The sequence below is a fragment of the Podarcis vaucheri genome (assembly GCF_965113315.1).
Source record: "Podarcis vaucheri genome assembly, chromosome: 7".
In the NCBI taxonomy this organism is placed as follows: Eukaryota; Metazoa; Chordata; class Lepidosauria; order Squamata; family Lacertidae; genus Podarcis; species Podarcis vaucheri.
The window spans coordinates 68,158,854-68,170,869 of NC_138765.1; the positions used below are offsets into that span (position 1 = coordinate 68,158,854).

The 12,016-nt window shown below is 49.5% G+C and overlaps 1 protein-coding gene across 1 annotated transcript; it reads left to right on the forward strand.

Moving 5' to 3' along the window:
- The first annotated feature begins 1,276 nt into the window (after window positions 1-1,276).
- On the forward strand, window positions 1,277-11,456 carry TAS1R1 (taste 1 receptor member 1). The gene is made up of 6 exons (XM_082229962.1): window positions 1,277-2,548; window positions 4,539-4,863; window positions 5,963-6,718; window positions 7,769-7,981; window positions 8,208-8,328; window positions 9,775-11,456. Exons 1-6 carry the CDS (start codon window positions 2,244-2,246, stop codon window positions 10,707-10,709), a joined length of 2,655 nt encoding a protein of 884 aa, XP_082086088.1. The 5' UTR covers window positions 1,277-2,243; the 3' UTR covers window positions 10,710-11,456.
- The last annotated feature ends 560 nt before the right edge of the window (window positions 11,457-12,016 follow it).

Here is a 12,016-nt window from a genome sequence, read left to right on the forward strand (position 1 = left end):
TCTGGATAAATTAGCTAAATCTTCATCCCTTCTTTTGCATTTTGTAAAGTGAGCTGGTTGTGTGAATCTTTCACTGATTTCAGCTCATTCACAAAACTTTGTTCTTTGTATTTCTTTTAATTTTAGTAACTTGTTCAATTTCTCCTTTACAGAGATATGTTCATCAACCTGGGATTTAAGATGGTCTGTTCCCTCCTTACATTCTATTTCTGTTTCTTGCAATTTTTAGCTGATTTACTTATTTGTTCTTTAAGCAATTTAATTTGTGACTCACACTCCATGAGTTTGTTGTTGTAAGTAACATCACAAGTATTGATTGCAGAATGAAGATCTTTAACTGTTTGGCTAGTCTCTTTGTTTTGCCTAACAAATTCTTCATTCTCTTTTGTTTTACTAGCGTTTTCAATTTTTCCCTCAGCCAGTTCTGATTTTATTGCACTTAACTGTTCAGAAAGTTCTGAAAGCTTTCTGCCTCCACTGTTCACACCTTTGGTTTGTAAATCTTTCAGTAATTTCCCTGTCTTGCATTTCATACTCTTTGCATTTGATCTGACATTTCAGAATATTAATCTGCTCAGAATACACATTTGTATTTGAAATAATAACAGAAATTTCTTTGTCTTTCTCACTAAAACCTCTCTGAGGTTGTCAAATTCTCTTCCATGCCTCTGGAGGTCTTGAATTAGTTGAGACCTCTCTTCTAAATGACTTGTGTTTAATCTATTAAGTCCTTCATTTGTCTGCTCAAGATCCTGTTACATTAATTCTATAGCAGCATCCTGTTTCATGGTCTTTTTTTGAAAGTTTATTTTCCTCTGTTAATGCAGTAATAACTGCTTACTGTTCTGTACACTCTTCTCCATAAACACTGCACTTCTTTTGGACATCTTCCCTCTCCAAAACCTGACATGAGGGAGTGACTTTGCAATGTTCAGTCCTGCATTTCTTCAACCAGGGGGGGGGGGGTTGTCATCTACAACCTTCAGCCAGTTGTCTATATAGGGGATCTGGTCAGGATGTCCCCCCCTGGTCTATGCCATAGTCTCCGCTGAATCCTTTCTTGAAGTTGTTTAACATGCATTGAAGGGAAATTACTGGACCTTTCAAGCCTCCCCCTCCCATTTTCAGTATGGCCCTATACAGCGTCCCCACACCAAACACTCACACATTCATTTCGCAACTTTTCTCGCCCAGGTGCGGTCGCCCGACTGGGAAACGGAGTACTTGTTGGCCTGGCTCTCAACTGGACAGCCTGGCTTCCAATCCTTCAGTAACAACCCACTGGTTTGGTTCATTTCTGCAAATATTTGTCCTGATTATAGAGTTTAAGAATTAAAGGAAAGGGCCATTACTCATTGGCAGAGCATCTGCCTTGCATCCAGGAGATCCCAGGTTCACTATTAGCATCTCCAGGTGGTGCTGAGAATGAACCCTGCCTGAAACCCCAGAGTGTTGCTGGAAGTCAATGTGGACAATACTGAGGAAGATTAACCATTCACCTGTATTATGTGTTTAACAAAACATAACATTAGAAATTCTGCAAAGCGAAGTATCATCATCAAAAATACCATCCCATGTTCTCCCCCACCATGGGGAATCTCCATTTTCTCCTCTTTTAATAAAGATTCACTGTTTCTGCATATATTTTCTTTCCTTATCGGATTTTCCATGGAAAATCCATAATCTGGATTAAGTGGGGAAATAATACAGGCCAGCATTTGGATGCGGATGTCATCATACAGACATGGAGCAGCATAGAGTCCAGCAATAGACCCGTGCATGGTGGAAGTGCTAATTATTTTCAAAAAGCCAGACATTGTAACAGCATGGCAGTGAACATGTCAAAACATAGCTGCTTCCTCTTCTTTCATTCCAGTCTTTCAAAAGATTTCAGTCTTTCATGATATATTCCTTTTGGGTGCTTCAGGGTTTTTTTTAGCAGCTGAGGACTAGAGACTTGCACAGGCCGTTAGTGCGTCCATTCCTACATGATGTAGTCAACGTGATCATAATAGAGGGGGCATGAGGAGTGTTGCAAGTGTTTATAGGGTCTAATTATTCCACAAGGAGCCCAGGAGGAGAGAGCACATTTTACTTCAACTCTCCTGCGGAATCTGTTAGGAAAATTAAACCCCACAATTTGGTTTTCGGCTTGCATCCTGCTGCCTCCCCGCTCCAGGAAAGTTTCCTGTGTATGTATATCTTACCCTCTGCTCTGAGGCATTTTACAGGTGTGCAGAGTTATGCAAATGATCCCAGGTGATTCAGGGACACTGGCCTCAGTATTCCTCATCCCCAAAAAGCAGAGTGCCCTTATGGCTGTGACAGTGACTTCCCCTGGTCCATTCAGGATGAGTCTCTCTCCCCCATCCTTTTTGTATTTGCTGCTTTGGGGCTTCTGTTGCTGTGCCAGTGGGAGCTTAAACCAGGGGATTTCTTCCCCGCTGAGGCTGGATGGAGATTATACCCTTGCGGGGCTGTTTCAAATTCACCGGAGTAACATCACCAAACCCCAGAAAACTAAGCCAGAAGTTGACATCTGCAACAGGTAAGTGAGAGGAGCCAGAAATATTGCAGGTGCCATAGCTCAGTTCTTTGCATTCTCGGGTTCAATTCCCAAAGGCATCTCCAAGTAGGGTGGGGACAGACCCCTGTCTGAAACCCTGGAGAGTTTCTGCCAGTCAGGGTAAACCACACTGAGCTAGATGGTCTGATGGGCCAGTGATCTGATAAGTCATCTTCCTATGTAGGATGCAGGTATCTGTGTCTGGGAAGCATGTGGTCCCAAGCTATGTTTAATCCTGGCAAAAGAGCAAATGAAAACGGCAAATACCAAAAGTAACTTCTCCACAGTCAAGTGCTCGAAGGAACATCTCCCATAGATACGCTTATACCTTCAAGTGAGGCTCCTCTACTTGCTATCCCACCATCCTGCACAAGCAGAAGTAGCATTACAGGCAGCAGAGCCTTGTGTGTGGTGGCACCCGTCCCCTAGACTTTTTTTAAAGGAGCTGCGGACAGGCCCTTTCCAATGTGGACTCACAGTCAGCTTAAGACCATTTCTCCCTATCCCCCAACACACCAGGTTTGTATTGGCAACAGACAGGCATCCTACTTATTTGCAATCAGCTATTGTGTTTCTCTAAATGGTTAATCAGTTTTGATATTTTCTAGGCAGTCATTTTATATATTGTCCCTCTGAGAAGCAGTTCAGCTGAAAACCCATTAAGAAGTGCCATGCTGTGTCTGCTCCAAGGTAGCCAGGACTATTCCCCTTTGGAATATGGAGGATTCCGCAGAGCCATCATGACTCACGGCCATTGATCGGCCTCACCTCTTCCATGGATTTTATCCAATCTCCTTTGAAACAGTGTCTTGTGTCAACAAGTAGCATACATGGGACAAAGTTATGTGCAGTGAATCCCTGACCCTCCAGCTTCCTCTAGTTTTATAAAAGATGAAGGGAGCTGGAAATTCCTATTTATTTTCCCCCAAAGAAGCTGCGCAAACAAATCAATAGCTCCAAAGTTATAGCTCATGCAATCAAAACAGTGCCACCAGGGCACAAGAAGGGCTGTGGCTCAGGGGCAGAGTAGAAGGTCCTTCAGGTTCAATCCTCACCATCTCAAGGGCTGGAAGAGACCCCCATCTGCAGCCCCAGAGAGCTGCTGCCACGCCTTGCAGGGAATCTTGAACCAGGTGTACCAATGATTCGACTAAAGCAGTTTCCAGGGATCATAATAAGACAAGTATCAGCAGGCAAGGAGGAGGAGGAAACTAAGGGGGACAACTCTCCAAGCAGCCCAGTGAGAACTGAACACTTGTCCATTTGTTTGCAACCAATCTATGTTTCGTTTTATTTGTTCGACCATTTTATTTTACAGTTCAGTATTGTTTTTAGTTTGTGTTTTATAATCATTATTAAAAGTTTTAGAATGCAGTAAAAGCAAAACCGAGAGTAAAAATAAGAAAGAGCGAGCATAAGAAAAGAAAAGAAAATGGAGGAGGAGGAGGATGAGAAGAAGAAAACCTCTATAAAGGTTATATATTTACTCTTAATGCACACCATGGGATATAAATCATCCCAGCTCTCACCTGGGCGCTTCTCCCAACCTCCCACCCTGGGAGATTCTCTCTCCCTTACCTCTCACACAGGGCCTTTCCTCTTCCATCCCTCACAGAACATAAGTATCTGAAGAAGTGTGCATGCACACGAAAGCTCATACCAAGAACTAACTTAGTTGGTCTTTAAGGTGCTACTGGAAGGAATTTTTTTATTTTGACATAAGTATAGAGTTAGCCAAAAAGAAATAATAAAGAAAAAGAGAGAGAGAGAAATAAAAAAGAAAAAGATGCTGACAAATTCAGGGTTGCGGGGCAGGAAACAAGGAGGGAGGGCATGGAATTGAGTATCATAATGGAGCCTGTTGCATAGGAGCAGTCTACATTGCAATATTTTGCTGCTGTCCTATTTGGGATCCCCCCCCCCCCCGTCCTTTAGTTCCACCTTCTCCTGTGGCTTTTCTCTGTTTCTGCAGCAGGTACGACGCGAGTCACCACGGCTACTACCTGGTCCAGGCCATGCGGCTGGGGGTGGAGGAAATCAACAACTCCAGCCGCCTCCTGCCCAACGTCACTCTGGGGTACGAGATCTACGACACCTGCTCGGCATCCTCCAACATGTACGCCACGCTGAGCGTCCTCTCCCAGGGTGGCGGAGAAAGCTGCTGCGATGCCCGGCAGCTGGTGGTGGCTGCCAACTACACCCACTCTCTGCCCAAGGTTGTGGGCGTCATCGGGCCAGACACCAGTGAGAATGCTTTCACGACAGCCAGTCTGCTGGGCGTCTTCTGCATGCCAGAGGTAAGCCCCCGAAGGCCGGTGGGCCTTCGTGGATTAGAAGAGCCATCTCCTACTCTGTGCTTTCTCCAGCTTCCCCACCAGCCACAGTCAGCATAGCCAGGCCCAGGAATGAAGAAAATTATTGGGGGGTGGGCAGAACAGGCACCAGCAGCTGCCCAGAGATGTCAGTGGGTTGGTTTTGTGCCAGACTGCTCTTCCTGGTCTCTGTTTTAGGCTGTTGATAGCATGTTTCACAACTGTCTCGTTGAGATTCCTGCATCGCAGGGCCAGCTGAGCCTTTGGAGTCCCTTCCAATTCTGCGATTCTGCCTTATTTTTCTCACACATCTTCCCCCAAAGCAAATTACCCTCTTTGCTGGTGCAGGAGAGATCACTGCAAAGTAAAAGTGACGCAGTCCACTGGGAAGTTGTGTTGGGGAGAGGTTCCTGCCGGATCATGTCCGTGAAAGCGTAGATTAGGCAGAAGAAAGCCTTCAGGAAATGTTGGGGAGGGCAAGGGCGGTGAATTGAAGCAGAGGGAGCCTCGGACTGACAATAAAAGACGTCTGAGGAGCCCTGTATGACTGGTGGCTGCTAGCTAGGAGACACACGTCCCACTGGTGGCTCTGTTTCCATCAGTGATGGAGCTGGAGCAAGCTTGTTTTCTGCTGCTCCAGAGGGCAGGGCCAGAACTCAGGGATTCAAATGACAAGGAAGGAGGTGCCAGCTGAAAATTAGGAAGAACTTTCTGAGGGTGAGAGTTGTTTGACGAAGGAACGGACTCCCTCAGAAGGTGGCAGACTCTCCTTCCTTGTAGGTTTTAAAACAGAAGGTGGATGGCCAATTGTCAAGGGAGTCTTTAGCTGCTGTTCCTGGTTTGCAGGACTAGGATGAGCCTTGGGGGTCCATTCCAACTCACAGAACTGTTTCCATCTCCCCATCCAGCTGCATTAGGGGTGAGGGGATGTCTGTGGCCCTGCAGCTGTTGCTCCCATCATCTCTGGCCATGCTGGGAACAGAGAAGGGATTGCTGTTGGGAGTTAAACTTCAGCAACATCTGGAGGACCCGATGTATGTCAAGAGCAGTTGCCTCCTTCCTGCCTTGCCCTCTCTCTTCCCAGGTCAGCTATGAAGCCTCCAGTAAGATGCTCAGCAACAAGAGAGTCTTCCCTTCCTTCCTACGCACCATCCCCAGCGACCAGCTGCAGGTAGACGCCATGGTGCGCTTGCTGAAGACTTTCGGGTGGACCTGGGTCGCGGTGGTGGGCAGCGACAACAACTATGGGATCCAGGGCCTGCAGATGCTGCACGAAGCGGCCCCCCAGGAGGGCATCTGCTTCGCCTACCAGGGCGTCATCCCAGCCAGCAGCGCAGAGGTGGCCCGCATGATCGTGGATGTGGTGGCCTCTGCCGCCAACGTGGTGACCGTCTTCGCCAACAAGCGCAGCGCCCTCCTGTTCCTCCGGGAGGCCGTCCGGCAGAACGTGACTGGGAAGGTGTGGCTGGGCACGGAAGACTGGTCCTTGGCCACGGAAATCTGGAAGATCCCCGGCGTTCAGGGCATCGGCACGGTCCTCGGGGTAACCATCCACCAGGCACACCTCTCGGGGATGAAGGCGTTTGAAGCAGCTTTTGCCGCATCAGAGGAAGCTGGTGCCCACAGGGGCGACGCTGGCTCGTGTCAGAATTGCAAGGAAAGGTGCAGCCAGCGATTCTCCCGGTTCCGCAAGCTGCCCGACAGGCAGGAGCCATCGCCCTACGACACACAAGGAGCGTTTAGTGTGTACTCAGCGGTGTATGTCATGGCACATGCCCTCCACCGTCTACTGGGCTGCCAAACTGGTGTGTGCCGAAAGGGCACCGTCTATCCGTGGCAGGTAAACCTCCGCATCTCTCTCTGTCTCTGGGCATTTATCCGGCAGGGACAGTGCCAAGTGGCATTCCTGCTGCGGTAAGAGTGGGGTCTCTCCATGGAAAAAGCAGGTGCCAGCCAGGGGTGGCTAACCTGTGGCTTTACAGATAATGCTCAACTCCAGCTCTCATCAGTCCCAGCCAGCAGGATTCATGGAACATGGAGGCTGCAACATCTGTAGGGTGCCACGGTGCTTATCGCTGCTCTGTGTTTTCCTGGGATTCCAGGATGCCGAAGAAAACAGAATAACAGCTGAGATTTCTCTGCATGATATACTCTTAGCGCCTATGCCACACCATTTCTCCAGCTGAGCATGCTCTGATGGGCATTGGGGGTATGTGAGCTGGGATAGCTCACTTGGTAGAGCATGAGACTCTTAGTCTCGTGGGCATGGGTTTGAGCCCCATGTTGGGCAAAATATTCCTCCATTGCAGGGGGTTGGACTAGATGAACCTCAAGAGTCCCTTCCAACTCTATGATTCATCTTGTTAGAGGGTGACCCAGGAGACAGCAGCCCCCAAGTCGCTTGCACTGGGCCGTGGATCTCTTGCCCTTTCCCCTCCCTTTTCCTGCTCACAAACCCTGCCTAATTAAAGAGTTCGGGTTTGGGGTGTGGAGATTTGCAGAATCCATGGGGAGTTTTCAGGGTCAAAAAATGGAAGGGGAGTTCGTCCAGGGAATGGGACCATTTGGTTCAGCCAGCTTGGGGATCTTCCAGCAAAACAAGGCCTCGTGCATTCAATTTTAAACATGGGCCGTTTCCACACTGAAGACTTAAAACTGGTTTAAGCAGTTAATTCCTTCTCCCCAGAGAAACTCTGGAAAATACCTCCTAGCCGACAGTTTGGTAATATCTTTGGACCAACCCACAAGAACGTGGCGAGCTCTAGAGTCCTCCAGAACGCTTCACCAGATGAGATATACTGGGGCTGACATGAGTTGTAGTCCAGAACATCTGAAGGATATCAGGTTAGGGTTGGCTGGATTAGTCTGCCTGTCTGTCTCTCTGCTGCAGCTCCTGAAGGAAGTGAAGCGGGTGAACTTCAGCCTGAACCACAGACAAATTTATTTTGACACCAATGGGGACCCCTTGGTTGGCTACGACCTGGTCTTGTGGACATGGGCTGGGCAGGAGTGGGACTACACCGTGGTGGGCTCCTTTGACAGGAACCCGGACCGCCTGAGCATCCACAAGGACAGGCTCCTGTGGCACACAGAGGATAATCAGGTAAGGAGGCACACATGGAGGAGCGGGAGGCTCATACACCCAGGGAAGATTCTTACTGTTGAGATCTAGCCACCACCCTTGACGTTGGTCTGCCTGGAATTCCCCTTGCCAGGGAAAAATGGGAGCGAGCAACCCATTCTACTACAGGGGGGTTGTAGCATTGGCCCATGGGGGCACTTTGGGTCTACCTACACCCCTTGACACCAACGCTCCTCCTCCCGCCCAGGTCCCTGACTCCGTGTGCTCCAAGGAATGCGGCACGGGGGAGCAGAAGGTGCAGCAGGGCATGCACCAGTGCTGTTTCCACTGCGTGGGCTGCTCTCCAGGAACCTTCCTGAACAGAAGCGGTGAGTGAATTGTCAGCAGGCAGGGCAAGGCCAGGCCAGCACCAGAGTCAGAAGCAGGTGGGCAGAGTGATTCAACTCTCCTGCTTCCTGCCTCTTTAAACCCATGGCCTCCATGGCTTCAGGCTGGCTCTGCCCCCTTGCTGTCTCCCCACAGGGCCAACGCCTCTGAGGTCACATGGCTTCCTAATCCCGAAGCCCAAGCCTTGCATGATGTTCCTGAGCTTTTGCGGTTTGGGGCCTCACCTGCATCCTCTAGGAGGAAGCCATGGCCAAGCAGCCCGTGACCAGAAGCAGGAAGCTCTCTTGCAAAGCACTCGGAGGGATGGAGAAACATGGAAATGTGCTGGAGCCACAGAGGGTTTGCTCATGCTAGCCTGGAGGGGGGGTGATGGCAGTGGCAAAAAAAGGAGAGTTTTGTACCCGGTATACCTTTAAAGCACATTCTTTCCCTCGGGAAATATTGGGCACCTTAGTTCACCCCTTCACAAAGATACAATGTCCAGCAGACCTAAAAAAACCTACAGGCCTCAGGGAGAGAATGTGCTTCAGATGCGTTTTTATTTGCTTTTCAATTTATTTCTAAATGTGACTGGTTTTAGATGCTTGTAACTGTCTTTAGAATGTTTTAATCTTATATATAGAGTGAGTCTGCTTTCTTGTTTTAAACGGGCCACCTGTTTGCCGCCTTTTTGTAGGAGCAGGTGCACTTTTAGGACCCTGAGAGAACTAAGACGGTGGATAGGCAAGGTCTAGAAGTTGAAAAAAAAGGAAGGAGATGGGTTCAAGAGTTGCAGGGTTGAGATGAGTACCAAAGACCCAGGGACACCCCCTAATACACTTTTGCACGCTGTGATATTAGGAGAGCACTTCCAGAGTGCAACACACACAGACGGCGAGGCACTGCAGCAGATAGGTGCACTAAGGCTGAGCTGTGTTGATGGGAGGAAAGGCAACGTTCTTGCAGCCGGGAATCCAGGACTGATTATTTCATAGAATCATAGAACTGGAAGGGGACCCCAGGGGTCATCTAGTCCAACCCCCTGCAATGCAGGAATCTTTTGCCTGGCATGGGGCTCAGACTCACAACGCTGACATTGAGTCTTGTGTTCTTCCAGCTGAGCTATCCCAGTTGGTTATTGCATATGTATCCTAGGCTTTTCTCCAAGCACCTCAAGGTGGTATACACATTATTCTGCTCCTCCTCCTCCTTCTTTAACCCCGACAACAACCCTGTGAGGGAGGTTAGGCTGAGAGGCAGCGGCTGGCTCAAGGCCGCACCCAGCTGGCCCAGCAGAGGTTTGAACCCTGGTCTCCCAGGTCCTTGTAGTCAAACTCTCTAACAACTACACTGCAGCGGCCGTCCTGTTGGCTGCCCCCCAGAGATCCCAGGGATGGGGAAAACGTGGCTTCCAGTTGCCTCCACTGACTAGCCCTGCTGCCCCACAGATCCGTACACCTGCCAGAAGTGCCAGAAGGACCAGTGGGCGCCTGGCAGAAGCGAAGCCTGCTTCGACCGCACCGTCATCTTCATGCTGTGGGACGACCCCATCTCCGTGGCCCTGTTGGCAGCCAACACCCTCCTGCTGCTGCTCGTGGCCGGCACCACGGGCGTCTTCGTGCGGAACCGCCACACGCCCGTCGTGAGGTCGGCCGGCGGTTGGATGTGCTTCGCCATGCTGGGCGCCCTGGCCTGCGCCGGCCTCAGCCTCTACTGCTTCTTCGGGGCCCCAGGGCACTTGGTCTGCCTTCTGAGGTTGTCTGTGTACAGCACCTGCCTCACCGGGTGCCTCTCGTGCATGGCGGCGCGCTCGGTGCAGATTGTCATCGTCTTCAAGATGGCGGCCAGGGCTCCGGGCCTGTATGGGGCCTGGCGGAAGTACCACGGCTCCGGCCTGCTCATAGGAACCATCACTGGGCTGCAAGGCACAATGGTCCTCACCTCCCTCACCATCAGCCCCCCGGCCCCCTACAAGAACTACGAGGCCTTTGAGGAGCTGATTCTCCTGGAGTGCAGCCAGGGCAACACAGTGATCCCCGTTTTCTGGATGATCTTCAACAGCCTGCTGGGCGTAGCTTGCTTCACCATCAGCTACGCGGGGAAGGACCTTCCCAACAGCTACAACGAAGCCAAGTGCATCACATTCAGCAACCTCATCTACTTCGTCTCCTTCATCACGTACACCACCGCCGCGAGCATCTACAAGGGCAAGTACCTGGCAGCTATCCACATCGCCACCCTCCTCTGCACCCTCGCCGGGATCTTCGGGGGCTACTTCGCCCCCAAGGCCTACGTCATCCTCTTCCACTCCAATCTCAACACCAACCAACACTTCCAGATGTCCATTCAGAGCTACACAAAGAGGGTAAACGCAGCAGGCTGAGCAGCGGGAAGGTCAGGCGGCCAAGGCGAGATAGGCTTTGCCGTCTCGGTTTCACATTTTTCCGGTCCTACGTACCGTTCTGTACAATTCCACACTAATTTTTTCTTCTTCTTTACACAAAAGGAATCCTCGTGAATTCTGGTGCCATTTGCCTTCATACAGTACAATTGTGTGCAATTAAGTTGCGCAATTTGAAAGCCGGCGGTTGAAATCCCCCAGATTAAGAACAGGGAAGGTGGAGAGCTTAAAAGCTCCTCTTGCACTGGGTTTTCCTGGAGCAGAAAGTTTTTAAAAGCCTTGCTTACCAGGCTCTGGGATGCTCTCAGGAGATTTTCTGGGAATCCAGTTGGCCCCACAGGAGCACCCCAGAGCTCTCTGCTTTGCTTGAAAGGTAAAGATGGTTGCATGAGGGTGGTTTAGGCATACAATGGAAACTTGGTTCTTGGACGGCTTAGTTGACGAACAAATCGGCTCCTGAACACCGAAAACCCCGAAGTAAGTGTTCTGATTTCCAAATGTTTTTTGGAAGCCGAATGTCCGATGCAGCTGTCGGCTATTGTTTCCAGGACACCTGCGCCAATTGGAAAGCCGCACCTTGGTTTTCGAATGTCTTGGGAGTCGAATGGATTATGTTTGAGAACCAAGGTTCCATTGTACGTGTTTTTACACATGCGAACTATCCCCAGAATGTAACCCCGGCATAAGATGCAAAACACTACAAATTCTATTATTCTGTTCTATGATTCATACCGTGTACACTTCTTTGTATGCATTTTGCTAAGATACATGTTTTCCTGCAAAATGATTTCCCTTATACAGTGGTACCTTGGGTTAAGTACTTAATTCGTTCTGGAGGTCTGTTCTTAACCTGAAACTGTTCTTAACCTGAAGCACCACTTTAGCTAATGGGGCCTCCTGCTGCTGCCGCGCCACCAGAGCACGATTTCTGTTCTCATCCTGAAGCAAAGTTCTTAACCCGAGGTACTATTTCTGGATTAGTGGAGTCTGTAACCTGAAGCGTATGTAACCCAGGGTACCACTGTATAATGCACTTCTGCAAGTTATTTTCATTAATATATGCATTTTTGAACACACTGCTTGGCTGGAGAACTGCACTGCAAGATTTGGAAGAGTGGGGATATCCGAGGCCAGCTGGATTTCAGTTTCTGTATCGTTTCATAAAGTACAGATCAGATTAGTGTGAACTGAATCAAGTTTCTCCCCCATCCCTTGACGGGAGTAAGGTCAGAGAAACCTAATCCACACACAAAGAACTCCAGGGGCTCATGGCTGATGAGGAAATAACA